The 25789-nt window shown below is 36.6% G+C and overlaps 1 protein-coding gene across 4 annotated transcripts in view; it reads right to left on the bottom strand.

The window, feature by feature from the left end:
- RNF115 (ring finger protein 115) overlaps positions 1 to 25789 on the bottom strand; it is a 67470-nt gene that overhangs the window by 22923 nt on the left and 18758 nt on the right. For 3 of the 4 annotated variants that reach the window (XR_002122271.1, XM_019627799.1, XM_019627800.1), the window contains exons 2-4: positions 24510 to 24568; positions 20987 to 21044; positions 8318 to 8529 (exon numbers count right to left, since the gene is read on the bottom strand). Coding sequence is in view for 3 of the 4 variants with exons in the window: in XM_019627799.1 (XP_019483344.1) it covers positions 8318 to 8529; positions 20987 to 21044; positions 24510 to 24568 (329 nt within the window). In the remaining variant the exon portion in view is untranslated. Of the gene's footprint in view, positions 1 to 8317; positions 8530 to 20986; positions 21045 to 23580; positions 23633 to 24509; positions 24569 to 25789 lie in introns of those variants that run through there. The other variant, XM_019627801.1, reaches the window with a different exon arrangement.

Here is a 25789-nt window from a genome sequence, read left to right as displayed (position 1 = left end):
TTTTATTTTCATTTTCAATTTTACTTCAGAGCCACATGTACGTACCCAAAGAGCCGCAGTTTGCCGACCTCTGGTCTAGTACAACCAAAAAACACCAGATGAAGAAGTACCAGAAGAAAATACAGGAATAAATGTTTTAAATTTTGGAATAAGGAGAAACTATTTAAACATGGTGTGAAATCTAAAAGATTGAAAGATCTGATATCCTAAAAATTAAAAACATCTATACAACAAGTTACCAAGGACAAGACAAAACACAGACTAGAAATGTGTATTTACAATATGTACAAAAGATTGATATCTTTACTACACAGACATAACTCCTACAATTTTTTTAACTCTGTAATAGGAAAACTGGGCAAAAGATATTAACAACAATTCACAGAACGAATATAAATATCTAATAATTATATAATAATAAGCTTAGTCAAGTGAAAAATCAGAGACACAGATTAAAACAAAATATCATCAGGGCGGCCGGTTAGCTCAGTTGGTTAGAGTGCAGTGCTCATAACACCAAGGTTGCTGGTTCGATCCCCACATGGGCCACTGAGCTGCACCCTCCACAACTAGAATGAAATCAACTACCTGACTTGGAGCTAATGGGTCCTTTAAAAAAATTTTAATAAACAAACAAAACACAAAATATCATGTTTTTGTCTATCAGATTAGGAAAGATAAACACTGATAACATCTAGGGCCAGCTGGGTGGCTCAGCTGGTGAGAGTGCATGCTCTTAACAACATGGTTGCCGGTTCGACTCCCGCATGGGATGGTGGGCTGCGCCCCCCTCAACTAAACTGAAAACAGCAACTGGACTTGGAGCTAAGCTGTGCCCTCCACAACTAAGATTGAAGGACAACAACTTGACTTGGAGCTGATGGGTACTGGAAAAACACAATGTCCCCTTTCCCCAATTCCCCAACAAAATCTTTAAAAGAAAAAAAAGACTGATAACATCTAATTTGATAAGGATGCACTTTCAAATACCATTAGTGAGAATAGTTACAGTATTTCAGAAGGGCAATTTAGTATCAATTTTTAAGTGGTGGACCCTTTGACCTAGCATCTTCTCTCTCAGAATTTCATCCTACAAAAACATTTCCACAGATGTTCACCCTTAGGTGAGATAAAGCAGTTGATAGCAGATAAGTATTAATACTTAAAACAATTTTAAAAATTAATTGAAGGCAGAGTAGAGCTGCTAAGGCAATGACAAATGGAAGGGTTTAGACTCTATAGAGAGGGAATAACCTTGGAAGAAGGAACTGACTTCAGTAACTGCATTTGCTGATGCTGGGCAAGAGCAGAAGGCTGTGAGAATCCTGAGCAAAGCATCAGAGAGGGACACAGCGAATTCACATCTTTTGGCAAAGGTTCGAGAGGCCTCAAGCACAAAGCATTTTTCCCTTTAGAACATTTACCAAATCCGAGACAATACAGGGCAGCAAATAAAAAACTTAAGTGGAAACCTTTGAAAACTAGAGCAGAGTTTCATAGCCCTCTCAGGAGACCAAAATGTGAGTTCAGGACCTACTAGAGGAAGGGTCCTTCCTACAGAATATATCAGGCTCTGAGCTGAAACCTCTGGAGGCCAGGGATGAGTCCTAGGTAGACCATCCTCATCCAGGCTGCAACCCAGTCTTGACTTAACACAGTCCCTGAAAGAACCAAAGTGATGATCATCCACCATTCTATATGCACAGGAAGAAAAGAGCGAACCCTCTCTAGAGAAAAGTAACATTGTCTAGAGCCTCTAATATTTTCTTATACAAACTATCTATAGACAACCAAAAATTACTAGACACACCAGATGACAAGACCAATGACCAAAAACCAAGAAGAAACAATAAACAGAAACAGAATAGGTGATCCAGATACTAGTTACAAAAAAAAAGGGCTTTAAATTAACTATAACTAATATGTTCACTAAAAATGAGAATTTCACCCAAGAATCTAAATCCATATGGCAAACAAATTGAAATTTTACAAATGAAAAATATTACACCTGAAATAAGGAATTCATTCGATAGGTTTAACAGGAGATAAGATTAATTATACTGAAAGCGGGTCAACAGAATATATCCAAACTGAAGTACAGAGAGAAAAGAATGGAAAATATGGAAACACACTTTCATAGACATACAAAACTAGATAAACAAGAAGGATTGTCAATTCAGTATCGTTTTATAATGATGAAAAGAAAATATAAAAGGTCCCCAATGTCCATCATTGGGGAATTGTCTAAATTAATTAATGTACATTTGTAAAATGGAATTCTAGTTTTATGTTTAAATGTGACAGATCTGGCAGCTCTATTAAGTAGTGACATGGAAAGACAGACAAGATACACTGTTACATGATGAAAATTAGATACTTTCCCTACTCTCACAAAACTATGAGAAAAATCACAACAGGTATAAACAGGTACACAAATTGGATTTCTTTTCCATATAAACATAGCAAAAAAACTTTAATAATTTTTACATATCTCTAATGGCTGCCTATTTTCTGCCTAAGTAGGTACCTAAGAGTGAAATGTTAGGGCAATGTTTTTGAAGGCAGCTGCAGTACCATGAGTTGGTTTTACATAATAGGGACATTTAAAAAACAAGTTCAGTGGTTATACATTTCTTACGTCAAAGTCAAGAGACCAAGAACATGGTATCACTGAGGATTTGCAGAGCTGGAGGACCCAGAAAACCTCAAAAACTCCCCACAATATTCAATGGCCTGAAGAAATTAACAGTAACTCTTGTGCTCATTCCCGACCGCTCCACTGTTATTTGGGCAATTACTGGAATCTAATTTATTAACAATACCACCTGAGTGACAAACTGTAAAATTCAGAGCAGCAAAAGTTACAGTCAAGAGAAAACTCATAAATTCACCAACATAATTTTTAAACTGTGGAGAATGTTTTCTTTCATTCAGTCAGTCAGTAAATATTTCAGGATGTACTATGAATATATGCCAGGCATTATGTTAGGCTCTGGAGGAATAATGGTCCCTGCCTTCTTGGACCTTATAGTCTAGTGGGGGGGGGGGGGGGGGGAGAGATGAAATAATCACACAAAAATAAAACTGCTTCTGTGAGAATATACATAGGGACCAAGTACGGGTCTCAGGAAAGGCTTCCCAGAGGAGGTAATACCCAAGGAACTGATGTCCAAGGGATAGGTCTGAGTTAACCTAAGGAAGGGGGCTGGGTCAGGTGGAACGCATCACATTCCAGCAATCCAGAGAAAACCAAAATGTGCAAAAGCCTGTGGATGACAGGGACAGAGTAACCGTGGGACATATAAGGCCAGTATGGCTAGAATGGAGAGACCAAGGGAGAAGAGGTATGGAATAAAGTTGGGAAAAGTAGGCAGGAGCCTACTTTTAGAACGAAAGGCAGTTTGATCTTTTGATTTTTTTATTTTGTTTTTAAAATTCAGTAATTTTGCTTTCGTTTTAAATGTATTTTTATGGTTACTTCCTACTAATGGCAAATGTTTTTCCATTGAAAAAACTGTAAGAATTAAAAAATGTATTCAGCTGCAAATAACAGGCATCTGACTAAAACTCACTTAAACTGCAAGGACATTTATTTACCTTAATTAACAAATAGTCTGGAGGCAAACAGTCCCAAGTTTGGTATAGCAACTCAATGAAAGATGACTCTTTCCATCTTTCCACTCTGCCATCCTCAGCATATCAGCCATGTCTCCCACACATGGTTGCAAGATGGCTGCAGCAGCTCCAAGAATCACATCCTTACACAGGAAGTAAAGAGCTAGGACTGTCCTCAGGGGAAGAAAAGAGAAGAAAATTTTTCTCAGAAGTCCTTCCAGCAGACTCTGTAGGTCCCATTGGTGAGAAATGGGTTACATGCCTATGCCCTACCCGGCAGAGCCTTGGAAAGTAGTATCTGGCATTTGCTGATCCTATAGCAGAAGGTGGTCTCTACTAGGCAAGAAGGATGAGTGGAAAAACACCAGCTAATGAATACATAGTCAATATTTACACAGGTAATAATACGAAGCTTCTTTCCATACTATGTCTAAATAAGCTAAAGAACAGGTAGGTGTAGTTAAAGAAAACATCAAATAATATTGATAAAGAGGGAAACATTCATCAAGATGGTACTTAATGTCTAAAATGTGGAAAACACTAATTTAGAGCCAAAATCACTGAGTTACTAACACCCACCTCAAAAAAAGTAGGGGTGGATGCCCATGGTTAATATATTTTACAAGTGATACAATCAAAATCCTCAGAAAATTGCTAAAACATTATTTAATATAAAAAAAAGTTAACCCTATGTTACAATTAATCTGAAATAACATGTCATTTATTTCTCCTTTCTTCCGTTTGAGGCCTTAAAGGCAGGAAGCATAAGGGAAAGACCAAGAGAATCACAGGTCCAACCCTAACATGGTTGAGATACTGAACTAACCTGCTGCCACCTACCTAGAGGCTTGTTACCTGTAAGAAAAAAATTCTCATTTAAGCCACCATTAAATCAGGTTATATGCTACCTGCATGTTACTAAGGTAACATAAATATGATTATCTGTAAAGGGCATGTGAGAACAGGAAGCTTAATCTGTCTCCTACTCTGTTAGTTAAAGGGACAATGGAGTAATACAGCAGGCCACAGTTTCCTATGGAATAAAAAGGCAAAGCAACCAAGGAGTACTGACTGACTCAAGCTACTATGTTCACATTGATATTTTTAGTCGGACAAGGAATTTTTGAGCAAAGGATTTTAAAATTTGACCCCTGCCTAATTTAACTGTATGTGGCCCAGCTCAAGGGCTATATGAAAAGGGTGGAAATAGCCCAGTGCCTAAAAAATTCTAGGCATTTGATAGATGTTCATTACCTTCTCCTTCCCTCTTAGATTGCAGACAGGAAATCAGGCTGCCTGAGGGCATGCCCATTGTGTTTTTAAGCATTCATACAGTAGAAAGAACAGCTTAGGGTAATTCTTCCCACTATTTAGCAGCTAAAAAATATCTTGACAGGAAACAAGGCTGCAGAGGTTGGGAGGATTCAAAAACATTGAGGGATTTGTATATGAAGTTATGGACCCTGTGACAACGGATTTTAAGCAGACAAGTGATGATACAGATTTGAAAAATTAGGTAGATAATCCTGCAAGGGTAACATGGGAGTAAATTTGGAAGAAAAGTTTGGTTTCCATCTTAGTGAGTAGGGAGTATCTGTGGAACATCCAGATGGAAACGTCTAACAAGTGTACCTATTCAAGGCTTAAATTAGGGGAACAGGTTCAAATAGAAACACAGATCTGGGAGTCTTTAGAGCATAGGTACTTATTATAACTGTGAGAGAACCTGAGAATGGCCAGAGACTTTATAGAGCAGGGGTTCTCAATCAGGGACAATATGTGCTCCCCAGGGGACATGTGGCAATGTCTGGAGACATTTTTGGTTGTCTTACCTGGTGGGGGTGGGGAGGTCATTCTGGTAAGGAAGGGGTTACTGCATACAGGAGATAGAGGGCCAGGGATACTGCTAAACATCCTACAATGTACAGAAAGCCCCAACAACAAAAAATTACCCCAAATGTCAATAGTCCTAAAGGTAAGAGCCCTGCTGTAGAGTTAAGAGAAAAAGCAAAATGAAGGAAACACCTTGGGAAAACAAAAGTATTTAGGAAGTATCCACAAGAAGGAAAAGTCAGAAGAGATAAATCAAGAAAATGTAATGTCATGGAAGTCAGAAGTACAGAATTTCAAGAGGGAACAAAAAGACCAAAAATGTGAATTCCGTGAACTGAACCCAAACAGTAAAGATTTCAAAGTATCTACTGGGTCACAGCTGATTTTAGTGAAAGGAGGGCCAGGAATAATGAGATGAGGAAGTACAGAAAGTAAACATAGACTCCTCTTAAGAAATTTTATTGAAAAGGGAAGGAAATGAGATTGGGTAGAAACTAAAGCAGTGATTTTCAACTCTGGCTACAATCAGAATAACCTCAGGGGCTTTTAAAAATTACCAATGCCTGGACCTCACACAGAATAATTAAATCAGAATGGGGGGCGAGAGGAGGAAAGGTATCAAGATTTTAAAGAATATCCTCAGTGACACTAATGTACAGCCAGAACTGATAACCACAGAACTAAAGTGTGGGGGTGGGGAGGGGTGGGGGGGAATCAAGGCAGGAGACAGTAAAGGGAGAAAAAGAGAACAGGGAGAAGAAAATGGATGAAACGAAATCCCAGAAGAAATAGGTCAGAGAAATGGGTCAGAAACATGGGCTGATGGAGTTGCTTTAAAAAAAAAAAAAAAAAAAACCTCATCTGAGGAGACTGGAAGAAAGGCAGGAGACAGTAAAGGGAGAAAAAGAGAACAGGGAGAAGAAAATGGATGAAACGAAATCCCAGAAGAAATAGGTCAGAGAAATGGGTCAGANAAAAAAAAAAAAAAAGGACACCTCATCTGAGGAGACTGGAAGAATATTGATGTAGAGAAGTTGGGCACAGTGATTTGGGGAGTTCATACCTAAGGCCCCGATTTTCATAATGAAGACTACAAGCCAGCTGCTGAGAATCAGATACTGGACAGGTAATTTGGGGAGTAAAATATGGTGAAAGCTCAAAATGTTTGCTGAAGGGAATGTAAATTTTAAAACTAATCAAAAGCATTGACAGTCTGGTGGAGATTAAATGCACATGGCCAGTTGCAGGGCCACCAATGGGCTCATTTAAATGATTTTCCTCGGGAAGTACTGAGCCACCAACCCCAGGTTCAGGAGCATAGTAGAAACAGACCACAGCACTAATCCAAACTGGCAGTATTGTGTGGGTGGGAGGGGAAAAAAAGTGCACAGGAAGTCAAAGTTTAGATGAACTGCAGCTGATGAGTTCAACAATGGGATTTCAACCAGGTAGAGAAAGGAAAGTAATCTACATGCAATTAAACTGGCACAGGACACAGTGGATTTACCTCTGAGCACTGAAGCTATTAAAACGCTCTAAGATTTCATTGGCTTTTGTTCCAGGCATTCCCACTAAATTGGTTTGCCATATCCTATAATTGTCCTAAGGAATGTCTGAAACTAAATGAAATTCACAAAACATAAGATAGCTAATGGGATAAATAGATGGATAGATATGTGACAAATCAATTAGGGTAAAATATTAATAGTGAAGTCTAGAAGGTGTATGTGGGAGGGCGTGTAGGCTCTAGAACAGAACTACCCAATAGGACTTTGAGATGACAGAGCTGTTCTATAATCTGGGCTGTGACTGAGCCCTGAAAAGGTGGCTAGTGTGACTGAGGAACTTTGAGTTTTATTAACTTTTATTTTAAGCTGATGTAACTTCATGTGGCTAGTGGCTGCTGTATCAGATAGTGCTGCTCTAGATTGCTATTCCTGGGCTCAAGTCCTGGGTCCCCCACCCATCCGGCTTACTATAATTCCCTGAGTTTCAATTTATTTTTATATAAAATGGCAATAGCAACAGCACCCACTAATTCATACAGATGAAAGGAGACAAGCGGATAAAACATGAAGCACAATCCTATGCATATGGCAAACACTTAAAAAAAACAGTCCATTATCCCTACTAAGTGGGATCCATGAGGTCAAGGGTCACCACTGTCTCCCCAGTGTTAGTACAAACGCCCTGGCATAAAAGACACTCAGTAAACATCTGTTGCATGAATATTTTTGCAGCCACAACACTATGTTTATTCCTAACAAATTTCACATTAAGTCCATTATTCTGATCTACTGGGGTCTTTTTGAATCCTAATGTCACCCAATATACTTGGTCATCCTTTTCAGTATCTTCCGAAATCTTGATAAACAAACATTACCTATATATTAATCTGAGACATTAATTAAAAAACCAGAGCACCTACATCATCAGTTTTATCATCCTTTAGATCAGCGGTTCTCAACCTTCCTAATGCCACGACCCCTTAATACAGTTCCTCATGTTGTGGTGACCCCCAACCATAAAATTATTTTCGCTGCTACTCTATAACTGTAATTTTGCTACTGTTATGCATCGTAATGTATATATCTTTTTGTTTTCCGATGGTCTTAGGTGACCCCTGTGAAAGGGTCGTTCGACCCCCAAAGGGGTCGCAACCCACAGGTTGAGAACCGCTGCTTTAGATTATCATCATTGGTTAACTGGTACTAGTTGAGCAGACATTCAATTTAGCTTCATTTTCATTCTGTCTGTATATCTCCATCTTGTCCACAAAGTAATAAATATGACAACCTCTTAAAGATTAGATGATGCCACTGCCCTTCATTGAAATACCTTTAAAGAGAACGTAAATGACTGTGCTCACCCTTCAATGGCTGGGGATCTATCGGGACGAGCACTTCCTTGCGATCTGTACCTCCGAGTCATTGGCAGCCTTGGAGGCCGACTTGGTCCCCAGAAGTCACTGTGAGTTTGGTGACCTCTCTCATTGGCTCTGTTATCTTGGTCCAGTGGATTGCTACTTAGAAATGGTCTGAAATCTTGTATAATCATCGTGTGGTCCAAATTGCGCCAGAACTAGTAAAAACCAGAAATAAACCACATGTTACATTTTCAAGAATAAGGGGAAAGAAGAAATATTGAAAAAAGAGAGGACTGTAACTTAACATTTCAAAATTCAGCAGCTCTAAAATATAGGTTCCCCCAATTTTATGGAGGACAAAAGAGAAGTCTTTCAAGTGCACACACAGGGAAAAGAAAGCCAATAACATGGCGACACTTAGTTTCCTTCATATAGAAACAACAGGCCAATGGCTGAACCCCTTCCTTAACACTGAGCTTATATCCACACACCTCTGATGAGTTTCCCCTTTTGAAATAAAAACATGAGCCAAAGGTGATCATGGACGTCTGTCCTAAGCATAATCAATCATTTAGATCAACATTATAACTTTTACTTTTGTGTTTTGTCACAAATGACATCCACATTTTCACTATGTAATAATCTAAGATTTAAATAAAATGCATGTATTTATACATTTGTAAAAAAGCATCATTAGGGTGACATGTTAGCTCAGTCGGTTAGAGCATGGTGCTAACACCAAGGTTGCCGGTTCAATCCTGGCATGGGCCCCTGTGAGCTGCACCCTCCCTGAAAGAGTCAACTATGCCATTGTAGCATGACAGCAATGGGTAACAAATGACCATGGCTGCTCCCCAATAAAAATAAAAAAATTTAAAAATAAAGCATCATCACCACAAAGTGCAGATGTCTATAAAATACTTTTGATCTAGAAGCTTTGTCAGAAAACGGCAGTGTCAAAGCAGTGCAGGAATGTCTGATAAGACATTCTTGTTGTACATTTATTTAATCACTAAAAGGGTGTTGTTGGGGGTGGGGACGAGTGAGAGGTGGTGTGCACGTGTTGGCTTTGGCCAAGGAATCACTAAACAGAGAGTGAATGGAATAAATAAATTTTATTTATCTGTGGCACACCCAATATTTCAAGAGTTCCATAGAACATTTCATTCCATCCAACCAAGTAGATAACACTGGTCTTCTTGTTTTGTTTTAAAATTTTAAATGAAACAAAAACTTATTATGTATATATAATAACAGGGACACAAAACAGCTCAGCACATGACCTTAGGTCTTAAAATGTTCAGCCTTCCACTCCAGACTCATCCTTTCTCCCAGAGACCCGTACTAGCAATAGCCTCCTCTAGAAACACTCCGAGAAGAGTGAGCAGCCCAGCCGCAGGTTAAGCTGAGCTGATTCCAGATCCCACTCTGTTCTCAATCTACTATCCAGTCTCTTGTAAAATCAACTATCAAAATTAAGGAGTTTGTTTACGGTTGTCAATAATGGTGTTTTTTTTCCAGTTTATAATTTGCTTCTTAATTAAGATGCTTTGTCCCTTTTTAATTAAAAAATACACGAGAATATAAAAAAGTGCAATAGTCTCTATTCACTCAGGTGTGATCAACCCCAACCCTTACTTAATTCACCTCCCCGACTGAGAGGTTATTTTGGTGTGATTCCAGATCTTCAAGTATCTGTGTATATACACACACTAGGTTTTATAACACACACACACTCATTTATTCAACAAATACTTACTAAGCATGTACATGTCCCAGTTACTTTCTGGGAACTGTTAGGATACAGCAGGGAACAAAATGTTAAAAAACAAAAAAACTTCTGTCCTAATGGATTTCATTTGCAAGTGGGAAGAGACAAAAAAAAGAAGGAAAGTGTATATGTTAGACAGGATAAATGCTATGGAGGGAAAAAGACTTGCATTGACTCGGAGCACAGATAGTCATATCACTCCTTTCAACAGCAGCACAGCATGGGTGTTTTATATTTTACATAGTCATTAACATTTTTATTAACCTTGACCAGGTAATGCCAAAACTGTTTTCCAATGTGGCTGTACCAATTTACACACCCATCAAGAGGTCTGTACCAAACCCTGGCAACTACTCAACAGGACTTTTCGTTTGTTTAGTTTTTACCAATCTGCTGGATAAAAAAAAAACTATATCTCATTATAAGGTTTTGTTTTGGTTTTGGTTTATAAGAATCCATAGGAGGGTTTGTTTAAAATGCGTATTATTTGGCCCTACTCCAGCAAGTAAATTCAATATGTCTGCAGTGAGCCTAAAAGACTCCCTTCAGCATTTCATTTAAGTAGTCTATTAGTAATAAACTCCCTCAGCTATTGTTTATCTGGGAATATTTTAATTTCTCCTTTGTTCTTGAACGATAGTTTTGCGAACTGAGAATTCTTGATTGACAGTCCTTTCCCTTTCAGCACTTTAAATATGTCATCCCACTGCCTTCTATCCTTCAATATTAACCCAACCTTCAATTCTTAGAACAAATACAATTTGGCTTATGACACATTGGTGGGTTCCAATTCTGCATCTATATTCATGAGTGAATTGGCCTGTAATTTTCCTTTTTGCACTGTCCTTGCCTGGTTTGGGCATCAGGTTATACTAGCCCCATAAAATATATTGGGAAGCATTTCTTCTCTTTCGTATGAACATCCCATAGTACAGAAATAGAATTACTGGATATAGCATTTTAAATTTCACTAGATAGTACCAAATACTCTCCAAAGGGGTATATCAATTTATACTCCTACCAGAGTAAAGAGCTTACAGTCCCCCATACTTTTGACAACTGTGAATTTTTCTTAAATTCTAATATCCAATCTGAAGAGCAAAAATAACATGCACACTAAAAACAATAAGAATTCTCAAAATACTAGTGAGGTAATGCACCTTTTCATTTTAACTGCCATTTTTACTTCTTATCAGACTCATTTCCCTTTGCTTTCTAGTGACAGCCTCCATTTGTTAGAAATTACTGGTTTCTAGTCTCAAAAGTGGTCTCCAACAGTTTTTCTTGACCCGAAACCCCAAAGTAAATACAACATTTAAAAATCCAAAACTATAGTTGCCTTCAATGAGTGAGAAAGTGTGAGCAGCCCCCTCTATGTTCCCCATCATCTATTTCACTTAGGTTATAAACATAGGAAGAAATCCTATTCCATTTTGACGTAAAGTTCCATATTTGCTCATGGGAAAGAACTCTCAAAGCAATCATATTTTCATTATGATAAAACTAAATATTTGAAAATTGTGACTAGAAGAAAAGCTAAGCACCAAGCTCATCATATCAATAATCTGCACTGATGACATAAATCATTATCACATCTAATGTTATATAAAAATTATGAAGGAATGCAGGCTGACAAGTAGCTTCCACATCAGCATGAAGTATTTGGTTACTCGTTTAAAAACTGCAATTTAGTGCAAATGAGTATTAACGGCCAATGAATTTGTCCCAAAATAACGGCACCCAGACCATAGAACACAGGGTAAAAAAACACACCACACAAATTTATACCAAATCAACACTCAGGATAAGAATAGCTTCAGGTCATTTGCCTCTGAGCAGACTTAGACAAGCGTAAGGGAAAAAAACAGCTCATACAACAAAACTAGGTATTCAGGACATGGCTTACATAAGTACAAACAATTAGAGAACATTATCAAGTTTGGTGGAACATTCAAAAGAATTGCAGAGACAGTTTATCTGACAAGTTTTGTCTTGAAAAACTGAAAATGTTACTCTGAATGGAGGAATGAGACTATGCTTCTGAAAATAAGTGGGCTAAAATATTTACATATTTCAATATAAAACTCGATGGACAGTATCTTCCTTTTAGCAGAATATGCTATAAGCTGACCTCATGATCACATTGGCACCTCTTTTTTAGCTCCAGGTAGAGCTGTTGTTCAGCATCTTAGCTGTAGAGGGCAGTGTCACTGGCCCTCATATGTGGGATCCAAACCGGGGCCCTCTGGCGTCCCAAGCCAGCTCTAACCAACGCGGCGCCACTCAGCTAGCCCCACATTGACACCTCTTAAAATGTTATAGTTCCACAAAAAGTTAGTTACCATATGACCCAGCAATTTCACTCTTAGTTATACCCAAGAGAACTGAAAACATATGTTCACACAAAAATTTGTACACAAATATTCATAGCATTATTCGTAACAGCTAAAAAGTGTAAATGACCCAAATGTCCATCAACTGATGAGTGGATAAAATATAGCATAACGATATAATGGAATGTTATGCAGCCCTAAAAAAGAATGAAGTACTGACACATGCTATCACATAGATGAACCTTAAAAACACTACGGTAAGTGAAAGAACTCAGTCACAAAGCTCACATATTTTATGATTCCATTTTTATCAAATGTCCTAAATAGGCAAATCCATAGAAACAGAAAATAAATAGGGGAAATTGGGAAGGAAAAAAAGGAGTGACCAATGGGTACAGGGTTTCTTTCTGGGGCGATGAAATCTAGAATTAACAATGGTGATGCTTGTACAACTTTGTGAACATACTAAAACTGCTGAATTAAAAGAATAAATTACATGGTATGTGAATTATATTTCAAAAAAATATTATGGTCTACAAAGATGAGTCAATTGAGGATGAACTCGTTGAAAACATATCAAGAAAAGAAACATACCCATCACCTCCCTCCTACCCTCTCCCTGCTCCCAAGCAACCACTGACCCTTCTCTATGGTTTGCATTTTTAGAAATTTCTATTTTCTAGAATTTTATATAAAAGGAATCATATTTGTACTCTTTGGCTTCTTTTACTCAGCTTAATTATTTTGAGATTTATCCATATTTTTACATGTATCATTGGTTTTTGCTGAATAGTATTCCACATACTTTATATTGCTTAGTATTCCATAGCACAGATATACCATAATTTGTTCATCATCTACCTATTGATGGTATCTTGGGTTGTTTCTAGTTTTGGGCTATTATAAATAATATTTGGGTTATGAATATTTGTATACATATGTGTATGTGTGAATATATACTTTCTTTTCTCGAGTGGAATAGCTGGAGCATATGGTAGATGTAGTTTTATTATTTTTAAAAAACAGCTGGCCTGTTTTCTAAGTTGGTTGTACCATTTTTACATTTAATTTCAGTTGCTCCACAGCCTCATGAACAGTTAGTATGGTCATTCTTTTACATTTTAGCTATTCTAATAGTTGTATAGAGTATTTCACTGAGGTTTTAATTTGCCTTTCCCTAATGACTAATGATGTTGAGCATTTTCTGCATGCTTATTTGCCATCTGTCTGACCTCTTTGGTGAAGTAGGTAATTCCAATCTTATGCCATTTTCTAAAAATGGGTTGTTTTCTTACTCCATGTTAAGAGCTCTTTACACAGTCTAGATACAAGTCCTGTATCAGGTGATTTGAAAAAATTTTTTGGTAGTCTGTGGCTTGTCTTTTCATTCTTATGAAGAGTAGAAGTTTTAAATTTTGATGAAGTCCAATTTACCAATTTTTTTTCCCTATGGATCATGATTTAGTGTCTAGGAAATCTTTGCCTAATCCAAGGTCACAAAGGTTTTCTCCTATTTTCTTAAAATTTTATATAAAGTTCTACATTTAGGTCTATTATCCATCTTGAGTTAATTCCTGTATATCATTTAAAGTATGCAACCAAGCTCATATTTCTGTACTGTGGACATCAAACTATTTCAGCACCTATTGATTTAAAAAGCTATCCTTTTTTCTCCTAGATCGCCTTTGTACTTTTGTCAAAATCAGTTATCTATAGTGTCTTTTTCTGGACTCTCTTCTGTTCTCATGATCTATCTTGATGGCAATACCAGTCTTGGTTAGTGTAGCTTTATAATAAATCTTGAAATCAGGTAGTATTAGTCCTCTTTTTTCTTTTTCAAAGTTATTTATTCTACATATGAATTTTAGAATCTACTTGTAAATTTCTATAAAAAAGCTGAGTGGGGTTTTGAATGAAATTATATTGAATCTATAAATGACATCCTAACAATATTAAATCATCTGTTCCACAAGCAGGATGTATTTCTCCACTTATTTAGGTGATCTTTAATTTCTCTAAGTAATAGTTTGTAGTTCTCCATATTCAGGTCTCAAATATCTTTTCTAAAATTTAAAGTATTTATTTTTAAGCTACTGCAAATGATATTTAAAATTTAATTTGTCTGTTGCTAATATGTAGAAATACAATTGATTTTTCGTATATTTTCTTATATTGTGCAACCTTGCTTAAATTCATTAGTTCTAATAGCTTTTTAATAGAATCCACCAGATTTTCTACATCAAAGATCATGTCAACTGTGAATAGTTTTAGTTCTTCCTTTCCAATCTGGGTGCCACTTGTATCTGTTTGTCTCTATCTTTCTATCATACCTTATTATACTGGCTACAATCTCCAGTACAATGCTGAACACAAGTGGTGAGGGAGCAATTCTGGTCTTGTTCCTGATCTGAGCTAGAAAAAACTCAGTCTTTTACCATTGATTATTATGTTGTCAGTTTTTATTAGATATTCTTTGTCTGATTAAGGCAGCTCCCAATTACTTCTAGTTCGCTGGGTTTTTATAAAAAATTGATGTTAAATTTTGTCAAATACGTACTTTATTTGCATCAATTGAGATGAGCATATGGTTTTTATTTTTCATGTTACTATGGTGAATTTACATTGGTTGATTTTCAAATGTTGAACCAACATTCAAATGTTGAACTAACCTTGCATTCCTGGGATAAATCCCACTTATTATGATGTATAGCCCATCTTATATATTGTTGAGTTCTATTTGCTACAGTTGTGTTTAGAAATTTCACATCTATGTTCCTGAGGGTATACTGGTCCATAGCTTTCCTTTCTTGTAATATCTCTGTCAGGTTTTGAGGATCTAAATTACTTTTATCTTGTAGAATTTTGTTTTGAAAAGTGAGCAAAATTTCTTCACAAGTCCAACAACATAACAAAACCAATTTTTTAGTCAATAAACATCTAAAAAATTATATGATTTTTATTATTTTTAGTGTATCTTTCAGACTCTAAGTATCCCATTTTGGAAGATAAATTATATGGCTATTCTGTGGCTATCACAGCTGTAGAAGCATTATACCTTTAAACTGCCATCAGCAGCACAGTTAAATGGTGAGTTTACCTGCTCCAAACACCTTTTTATCTTATTTTGATCTGCATGTGGACCCAGGAGAAGTGTTTAGAGAGACTCACTTGTCATCCATGGTTTTAGATCCTAGAAACCTAGACTATATCTTTGTCGCAAGAAAAGCAGTAAGTTTTATTAACAAACAGGTGAAGAACCACAGGGATCCAATTTACCATGGAAATAAAGCTTCTACTTAGAGGTAAATGGAAGGTTGACTAAAACTAATGCAAACCTAAAAGCTAAGAGGACAATTTAAAAGACCTGTACTTTAAAAGGTCTGTCTCTAGAAAACAGATTATTTCAATAAATTAAGAAAAAATTAGAATAGTTTAGAAAAAAAGAATAGTAAACATTAGAATGACTATCCAGAGCAGTGGATACTGAAAGAAAAAGAAAAACAGTGCTCACCCTTAAATCAGTTCAAGGGGGCCTGGAATACAAGGCTCAAAAGCAAATGGAAACGAACAGGTTTATGATATGTTGGTTGGGCAAAAAACGGTCCTCAAAAGAAAATCTCAAAACTAAAGTTACCACCATGGAAAATCCCTACATTTTATAAAAATATAGAGCATTCAAATGCCATTTATGAAGAAAAAATATGATGCACACCCCACCCAATACTGTAAGTGCTGTGCCCTAAGCAATCTCATGAAAGGCACCTTTTCCCACATGAGTTTAAATTTACAGGCCATGGACTCTGGGTAGCTGGGACTCACTGAACAGAAAACTGGCAAGGCTGACAAGAATATTTTCCATTTTACCCTTCCTTCTTCCTTCAGTTACCAATGAGTTTGCGTTATGGTCTTAGCTTCACAACAGTATTATGGGATGTGAACTTAGTGTGTACTGAATTGTGGGAACATAATTTTTCTTTGAACTGCTGAAGATTTCAGGAGTTTGATATGACATTTCCAAATTGATTGGATATGAAGCAGGGACTGTGAAATGAGCTCTTTTAACTCTCCATACTAAAAAGTGAGACACATGAAAGATTTGGTTGAATTAACTCAACCTTTAAATTCAATCCAAGCTCCAACTGCTCAAACAACCCAGACTCTACCTCGCCTCTGAGTACAAGCCCTTTGGCTGAGACTGAGAAGAACAGCAAACTGGTAAAGAATGGCTTATACCTAAGGAAGGATAGTTAAAAATCTTTAACTTCCTTTTTTAGGTTGAATCATTTGAAATTGTCATTTTCATGTGTCAAAATCGGAAGAATTTTATTCAGTTCAATATAACTTTTTATTGATCTTGATTATTTCAGAGCTTTCTCCACAGGTCGCAGGAGTACACGTGAAAGAGCCTGATTTGATATTGGAGAGGGTCTTCATGAAGGTACAAGCGAAACTGTCCTTACCGGTTACTAATCTCCCCCAACCGCCCCAGAAACTACTCCCAGGCTCCTGCTAGCTAACTACAGACTTAAATTACTAAACCCACAGGTGGAGAGGAGGGAAGAACCAGACCTCGCATTTCCACCTCCGACCTCTTCATTAATCCTCATTACCCTTCCATACCAGAGAAGTGATGGATCTGATTGGTAAGTGGCAAGAGCTTACCCTCTGCTGAATTCACATTTCTCCAATGGATGGAGATCATGTATTAGGAAGCTGCACAAATGTCAGAGAAGTGGTTCTGAGTATGAGTGCCTGCTCCGCAGCCTCCAATTCTCAGATGGGTCATCCTGTAAAGACTTAGACTGGCCATTTTGGCCACAGATCAACTGTGCTATCAAATTTGGCTGAATTAAAACTAAGTTTTAATGTCCATCTGTCTGGCTTCTATATCCCTCAATATGTTCTAGACTCAGGGGTGTTAGGAAGAAGTACAACCAATGACCAACCAGCACATAAAACCAGACATGTTTAAATACAGGACAATAGTACAGACATGAAAGAATTTAAAGTTATAAAATATATAATTCTTGTAAACTATGGAGACGAGGAAGAAGATCTGATATAGTCCTAAGAAAATTTTAAAAAGCAGAAATACAATATGGTATACTCTATGCTTGCATCTGAAAATAGTTATAAAGCATGCATGTGAGAAATGGAAAGTATTATGCAAAAAAATAAAGCTAAAATATGGTAATGAGTATGGGAGATTTTTCATTCATTTAAGAAAAAAAAACTTCTTAACGTTGTTTTAATATCTTTTAGTATCTACCTATGCCTCAGGACAAAACCCAAAAGAAAATTTATGGAGAAAGGAATAATAGTGGTACTCCAGATATTTTTTAATATCATCATGTTATATATGTACCAAAACAAATTTTATTTAAATAAATATAAATCAACTGTTCAGAGCACCCTGCCCTTTAGTGCATGCCGGGAGCTCTATTTCTAGGAAGCCATCTATCTATTTTCTGCTAATCTGAGACAGCAGACATAGCCACTCTTGTGCTGAAGTGATCCTTTCGGGTAAGCTGAGACTCTCAGATCAGATGTCTCCTTGGCACCACGTCATGGTCAGAAGCTCTCAAGTAATCAATGAAACCCTCAGGTAGCCATGGGCTCAATTCCCCAGGTTATCATCAGGGACCTCGGGAGAGCAATGTCCTCTCTCTCCACAAGCTGCTAGCAACATTTTTAGATTCACTCTCCAGTGGCCCTCACACTTTAACTGGCAGCCCTGCTCCTCCCAGCCTTACTCCATTTTCACACTCTATGCCCCACCTCAGATCCACTTTAAAAAAAAAAAAAAATCAATACTGATTCTGTTAGGAAATTTTGCTTGGACTAAGTCTCTTCTAATGTATCTAGTATTTTAAGAATTCAGCTATTACTAAATGCTAGTTATAGAAAATAACGTCTTCACTGTACCAGCAGCTCTGGCTGAAGAAAAATAGAGCAAAACTGAGCATAAGCCTTTGCTGAAATTACCAACTAAAAGAAAACTAACTTTGGTTTCTATATATAATCTTCCTTCTAAGTTTTTTTCTCAGGGATATGAGTATAAATTCTTACAGCTTATGAATACAATCTTGAGATAGTTTTTCTTACCTCTTTGCTTATCTAAATTCCACCTACCCCTCAAGGCTCTAGTACTTCAAGCCTTGTTCTACCTTTTCCACGAAGCTTTACCTTCTCCATAAAGTCTTCATAACGGCTAAAATTTATTAAGCATTCCTATATGGCAGGCACACTGGCCTTCACACCTGGCGTGTATTAACTCACTGAACCCTCACAACAACCCTATGAGGTAGGTATTATTATTTCCCCCAATTTACAGACAAGGAAACAGAGACAGAAATTCCAAGTAATTCTGTCCAGGTTATATAGCCATCAAGTGGCAGACCCAAGAATTGAACTCAGTAAGTCTGGTTCCAGGTAGGTCACCCAAGTCTTCTGATCTCTCCCCTTGAAGCCTTTAGTCTTTCCAGACTGCAGCCCACCTACTCTAATCTCTCCCTACAGTGGTTGTTACACAGACCCCACAGGAAGTTTATTATATTCTTTGTACTCTTTGTTGTTTTCCTATTTGTTTCAGGTGTGTTTTCACTTGTCCCCTAAATAAATGATAAGTCCCTTGCAGGCAAGGCAACCATATTTGTTTCTTGCCCCTACTTCTAGCAGAGTGTTGTGTATAATAAAGCACTCAATATTAGACCTCTTAGCTGATTTGTTTTTTAAAGCTCGGCAATTTCTATATTATAAAAACAGACTTTTTTTCTATTTTTTCAAAATGCAAATTTTAAAGAGGAGAAAACTGAAATATTCACACATGATGACAAGGAAATTCTACAGAGGGAAAACTGGGCATTATCACACCCTTGCTGCAAAACCTACAGAACATGAAGTCACAAGCTATGACTCAGCAGAATTACTTTACACCTGAAGTATGATAGCTCATGCCATCATTGTCAGATTTAGCATTACTAAAGTTAGGAAACTGACTGCACATGTTATTTTTCTTCTTAATGCATCTCCTCCTAGTGAGTCATATCTATAAAACTGACAGACCAATGTATTTCCATTTCCCAAAAGAGAACTAACACTTAAGAAAAATCAGAGGAAGCTTCTTCTGCGTATGCATAATCAGTAAGTGACAACCTGTGTTATCAGGAATACGTATACATGCAAGGGGAAAAAAAAAACCAAAACTAAAATCAGAAAGACTTCCAGGCCTGGCACACAGAATCCATTTTAAATAATGTTTTCGTCCATCGAAATGAGAAAATGAAAATGGGAGTTCAAAGGCATGATCTGTCTTGAGTCACTCTTATCCATCCACGTACCAAGGCAGTTCAGAGTTAAGCAAAAACTTAATACTGGCTATTCAGTACCAGAGACCATTAAGTAAAAGAAAATGCCCTTAATAAAACAGGACAATTTCCCAAAGATTTCAATTTTCTTGACCCTAAATATAATGACATAAAAATCTGAGGGGCTACAGGTCTTAAGATAATTTTCAGAAGATAAAGGAGAGAGGCTTACGGTTTTAAGGGCTTCTTACTGAATACCACTTTTCAAATATACTGCTAAAACAGTTTTAATTTACACACAAATAAATATTAAAATTTTGCTAGCTTAAGGCGCTTGAGCTATCTCTGGAAGAGGCTAATGTGATCCTGAAACACAAAGAAATTGCTTTAACTTTTTTTTCTCTCTTTAGCATCTGTTAGCTTTCTAGAACCAAGTAAGTTCTGTGACAACAGCAGCAAAAGCAAACCAGTGTTTTTTGTAGGCTGAGCTGGAGGGCTACAGTCTAAATGATTAAAAACAAAGAGTACATAATGCCACTGAATTGTACACTTAAAAATGGTTCAAAAAAAGGAGACTAATAAAGTGAAAAAGAAAAATTACTCTATATTTACTCTAAAATGTTATTCAAGGATGCACGCTAATGCCTTATTTTAAAATTATAGTTAAGACCCTCCCCCCCCATATGGATGCTGCATTATATTATATAAAGAACTGGAAATTAATTATAGGTCCCATCTTGAGATCTGGAAGACAAGTGAATATCTTATCCTAAATCTGGCCCCCTAATTCCAATTATACTAAATTACCATGTTCATTAGAGGTAATCTCCAGAAACCAGTACCACTGTGTAAAGTTGAAGACTGTGCCTTACTGTGACTTCTGTAACAACTCCTCCTGGCCTGCTTTCTACTTGGCTGTCATGCCACTAAAGCAGAATCTGCAACACTGTTATTTCAAACACAACACAAGCTTTTTATTTTCACAACATACACACAATAAAGAAGCAGAAAACAGAATTGAAAACACCACCAGTTTTCAAACAGCACAGCCAGCAGCTATTACTTTATTACTCTCTCCTAATCAAGGGTTTACCAAAGTGCTATGCCAACGCCCCAGCTATTAAAAACACAAATCTTTCTAAGGGCTACTCCTGCCCACATTTTCCTTATCCGTTCTGTTGCACAGGGAAGTGAAAACTATGTCATGATTTTAACATCCACCCACTCACTAAAGCATCCCTATAGCCAAAGGAAAACTTACCTCTGCAAAATGTGTTGATGTGCTATTGTCCATCCGGCCTCCGCCACCACCTAAAAAACTAAAGAGAAAAAGGAATGAGTAGTGATTCTATTCCCAGGAGCAAGCCTCCCTCCCACAAGCTAAATATAGAATGGTACAATGAGAACAAAGCCCAATAAGGAAAAATAACTCATCCCAACATGACACCTACAAAGGAAATTATGAAGAACTGGCATGTGGATTAATCTATGAAAAATATAACTACACAACCAAGGAAAAATCAAGTGAAATATTGGGGAGAGGGGCCACCACAGAAGGAAGGACCCACAGCCAGCAATAAAATTCAAATTTGACTTAGCAAAAGAAGAAAAACATTTATTCTCAAAGAGGCTAAGAAACAAAACAAGACTCTCCAAATAATGTTTCACTAAAAAAAAAACATTCATCTACCAGATGAACATATTTAAGACCACACTAGTCAATATTTCCTGGGAATGTTAAATGTGGTAATGTGAGGGGACTGGTACTATAGTTAGCACTTTATAAAAGGGCTCATTATTTAGGATAGTTTATCCTATTCTTTGATTACACATCCTTCGGGGCCTATCTCAAATGCCACCTCCTCCATTAAGTCTTTTGTGAACTCGCCAACCAAACAAGATCCCTCCACACCCCTCCGCACTCTTGGCTTTGATGCTGAACTTTACCTTGTATTATAAATACCTAGAATTTTTCTCATCCATTTGTACCCTTCATAAATATAAATTCAGAGGATAAAGGCTTTTAATACCACAAATATATGTACAGTGTTTATTATGTGTCAGACACTATATAGATCACTCATCACTTTTGAAAACCCTGCAATGCCAAATTCTATATTGATAACTCAAAAATAAAAGTTGTTAAATTAATATCACATGTGTAAACAATAAAATTACCTATTCCCAAAGAAATATTAGATCCCATTGTCCCCAAGAAATTTACAAAGAACACTTTGGGGAAAAGGGAATGGAAAAATCACAAAAACTGCAAGATATCACTTTTACTTCAAGAGACACACTTCAAAGTGCACAAACATGTATGTACACATGTTTGTGTATGACATAAAGTCAACATACTATGACAAAACAGCTTTCACTTTCAGAATGACAATACCCACCCAGGCACTATGCTGAGCTCATTGAGGAAACACACTCTGGTTAGTCTAGAACCAAAAGTGAAAAAGCAAGCTAATGCCATGCTCCATGTAATCATTCTCAGGCCTTATTCTGATTAGAAACCATTTAACATCCGTATTTGTTTCAGAAGTTAAAAACGAGTTTGTAAAAAATACTTCAGAGGGCCGGCCGAGTGGCTCAGTTGGTTAAGAGCTCGCTCAAGAGTTTGAGCTCTGAGCAACAGCGGTTCGAGTCCAGCCCGAGCTGAGCAGCCGCTGAGCTGCCAACAGGTAGCAGGATGGCTCAGCTAAAAAAATTTTTAAAAAAATACTTCAAATGTAGAACAAGCCCAAAAGTACAATCCATGCCAAATAAATACTAACTAAACTACCACATACCTTTAAAAAAAAAAAAAAAAAGTTGAGTGTCTGTGTATCCATTTTATTGCTCAAGCCTAAACAGGCTCGGCAAGGCCGTTAACTACTTTTACTACATAGTTTTCAGGGATTCAAATATCCTTGTTATTAAAGCTATCAACTATTTTGGGGGGCTCTGCACCCCCTGAAAATACCGCAACATTTCATTTCCTTAAAATTTCTTTGTATTTTATGAGTGATAGGGCTAATCATACAAAAGGCATAATAAAAACAACCACATTGTTCTGAGAAATGTTACAAAGCTTAAGAAAACTTACAAGGTGCCTTGCTATTTGCATGTCTAGTAGCACATGGGGCCCATTACCAAATATTTACATGCAAGGACTTCCTCTTATTATTACCATCCACTATTCACCACTATAATTGCTAAGTATTCAGCAAATGTTTATTAACTTAGCAGAAGGAAATATCATGCTACACCTCTAAGACACTAAGAAAAAGATTTCAACTATTTAAAATACTAATCTTTCAAAAGACATAATCTTTGCATTTGAGTATTTGCTACCAATAGCACCTGTATTGGACAACCTTTGACCTATAAAGGCACAAATAAAAGAATTGTTAAGTCAAGTGGGAGCAGGATTCATAGAATTCAAAGTTCTCTGCTAGAAAAGGCTCATCCTGCAGTTATCCACTATCTCATTTATAACCATACTTTGTATATAGGCCTAAAGAAATCAATATTACTATTTTAAAATTTAGAAAAAAAAGTCCATTAATTACCCCCAACAACCAATTTATTTAACACATGCAGAGCCTAAGAGCTTGAAATAAGTATTTGATGCAATTTTAACATACATAAAAATCTATCCCAAATTAGCATGCCATCCACACAAAATTGCTAATTTTGCTATCATGCTAATCTTACAGGTTTAGAGTTGTTACTGCGTTATTTAAAACCAAGATTATTAGATTAAGTGCTCATACCAAACTAGTTCCCATGCTATATGCTGCCTCAGAAGCTCCAGCTCATTTATATATAATCACCAATCATTAACAAAGTTAAACTAATAGTACATACTGTAAAATGTGTAGTTTTTCCTGGTTGTGGAAGGGACCTTCAACTTTAGATTCTGCCAACAGCAACAGTAAAGGAATTATTTACTGCCATTAAACTCCCCCAAATCAAGATTAAAAGAAGTTTCAGATTACAGATTCTTTTCATCCAGTCAGTACTTCTTCAATTGTCCAACTAATGTAGAACTATACAGCCACAAAAGAAAAAATGTGCCACTATGTTTGGCCAAAATAAGCCAGCCTATCAATGTGATTCTACTTTTTATTAAATGTTTAGTTTTATTCATATTAACCAATAATATATAATATGGTCACTTTCAGAAATATTTCCCATTTTTTATAGGTTTTATACCTTTACTAAGACCAATAAGAGCCAATTTCAAGCATTACAAACCCAAATAGTAATATTACAGTAGCAAGATGGCATATATTTGACCATGATAATCCTAGTAACAAGGACCGAAGGCGTCCTCAAAGCAGAGTAATAACTCAGCTTCCCTGGCTAGAAAACAGCCTGTATATTTTATCAGACATCTTTGTCAGAAGTGGCTCCCCAGCCACCAAGAGGTGTAACAGCATTTTACTTCCAAGCAACAGTGGTCATTAAAAACCAACCAATAATCTAATAGAACCAACCCTAAAGTCTCAGAAAATAAATGAACACTTACTGGAGTACTCTGATATGGATATAGGGCTTTCCAAGGAATGTCACACACAATCAAAAACTATTAATTCATCCCATCATACCCATTATCACATCACTTGCCAGATTTTCCCATTTTTCTTCCCCTTCCCTCCAACACTTCCCACGGCACCAGTCTTTCTCTCGGCAGAGAGTATAAGTCATAAAACAGATTCCTTTCTATTCAGTTACTGCTGAGAGAGAATAATTTTGATAACAATGCCTGCTTTCGCCATGAGCTTGTACTATACCTGGAGTCATCTGTCACTTCTTCAATAAAGCCTGATTCACATCTGGGACAAATATATTCCTACAAAAGAAAGAAGAAATAAATAAAAGTCTTTCATTACAAAGCTGAGTATGCAGTTTCAGAATAACATGCAGTTCACAAGCTGATGCTGTGAATTGTTGTATGTGCTTGCTCACTCCTGGGACAGCTTTTTTCTATTACATTCTGGCAAATAACAAATTTCATAAGATGTTTGCAGAATAAGGTTCCCACTTCATAAATGGTTCCCACTGAGAGTTGAAAGAGAGAATATCAAAGATTTTCCCCCCCCTTAATTTGTTGTTTTTTTAAACTGGAGTGAATTCATTCTCTAATTTTCTCTTCATTTCTAATGAAAAAGCTCCACTAGAGATATCAGAGAGCAGTAAAAGATCATATAATGTTGACGGGTACAGAAACTGCTTTTTTTTTTTTTACTATGTACATATAGGAGACATAAACTGAATCACAGCATAATTCAGTTTGGGGACTAGGAACTTACAATGAAGTTTTATTATAATATTTCTAATCTATTGGGTTGTCGGAAAAGTCATGACACATTTTTGCAAACAAAAACATAGAAAAAATACGTCATGACTTTTTCGACAACCCAATATTTTTTGATTACCAATGATTCCAAATCAAAGGTAGTATAAGACCCCTATTATCCAAAGAAATATTGAAACAGGACAAAGTAGGAGGTATCACACTCCCTGATATCAAACAATACTACAAAGGTACAATAATCAAAACAACATGGTACTGCCATAAAAGCAGATATATACAGATCAATGGATTAGAAAGCTCAAAAATCAATCCTCACTTATATGGTCAATTAATCTATGACAAACGAGGCAAGGATACATAATGGAGTAAAGACAGTCGCTTCAATAAGTGGTGTTGGCAAAACTGGACAAATACACGCAAAGAAAAAGGAAACTGGATCACTTTCTTACACCATACACAAAAATAAACTCAAAATGGATTAAAGACTTAAATGTTAGACCTGAAACTATAAAACTCCTAGAAGAAAACATAGGCAGTAAACTCTTTGACACTGCCCTTAGCAGTAATGTTTTGGATACACAGAGGGCGCCAAAAATATATATACACATTTTAAGAAAGGAAAAAACTGCATTAAAATTGTAATGCTCAACATATACCAATAGCAGAAGATGAATACAAGTCATGTGTATACTTTTTTTTGGTATCCCTGGTATATCGCCTCCAGCAAGAAAAAAAAAAGAAAAAAAAAAAAAAAAA

Source organism: Hipposideros armiger, unplaced genomic scaffold, assembly GCF_001890085.2.
Source record: "Hipposideros armiger isolate ML-2016 unplaced genomic scaffold, ASM189008v1 scaffold_741, whole genome shotgun sequence".
In the NCBI taxonomy this organism is placed as follows: Eukaryota; Metazoa; Chordata; class Mammalia; order Chiroptera; family Hipposideridae; genus Hipposideros; species Hipposideros armiger.
The sequence above is the reverse complement of the archived record's forward strand: the minus strand, read 5'-3'. Positions and strand labels throughout refer to the sequence as shown.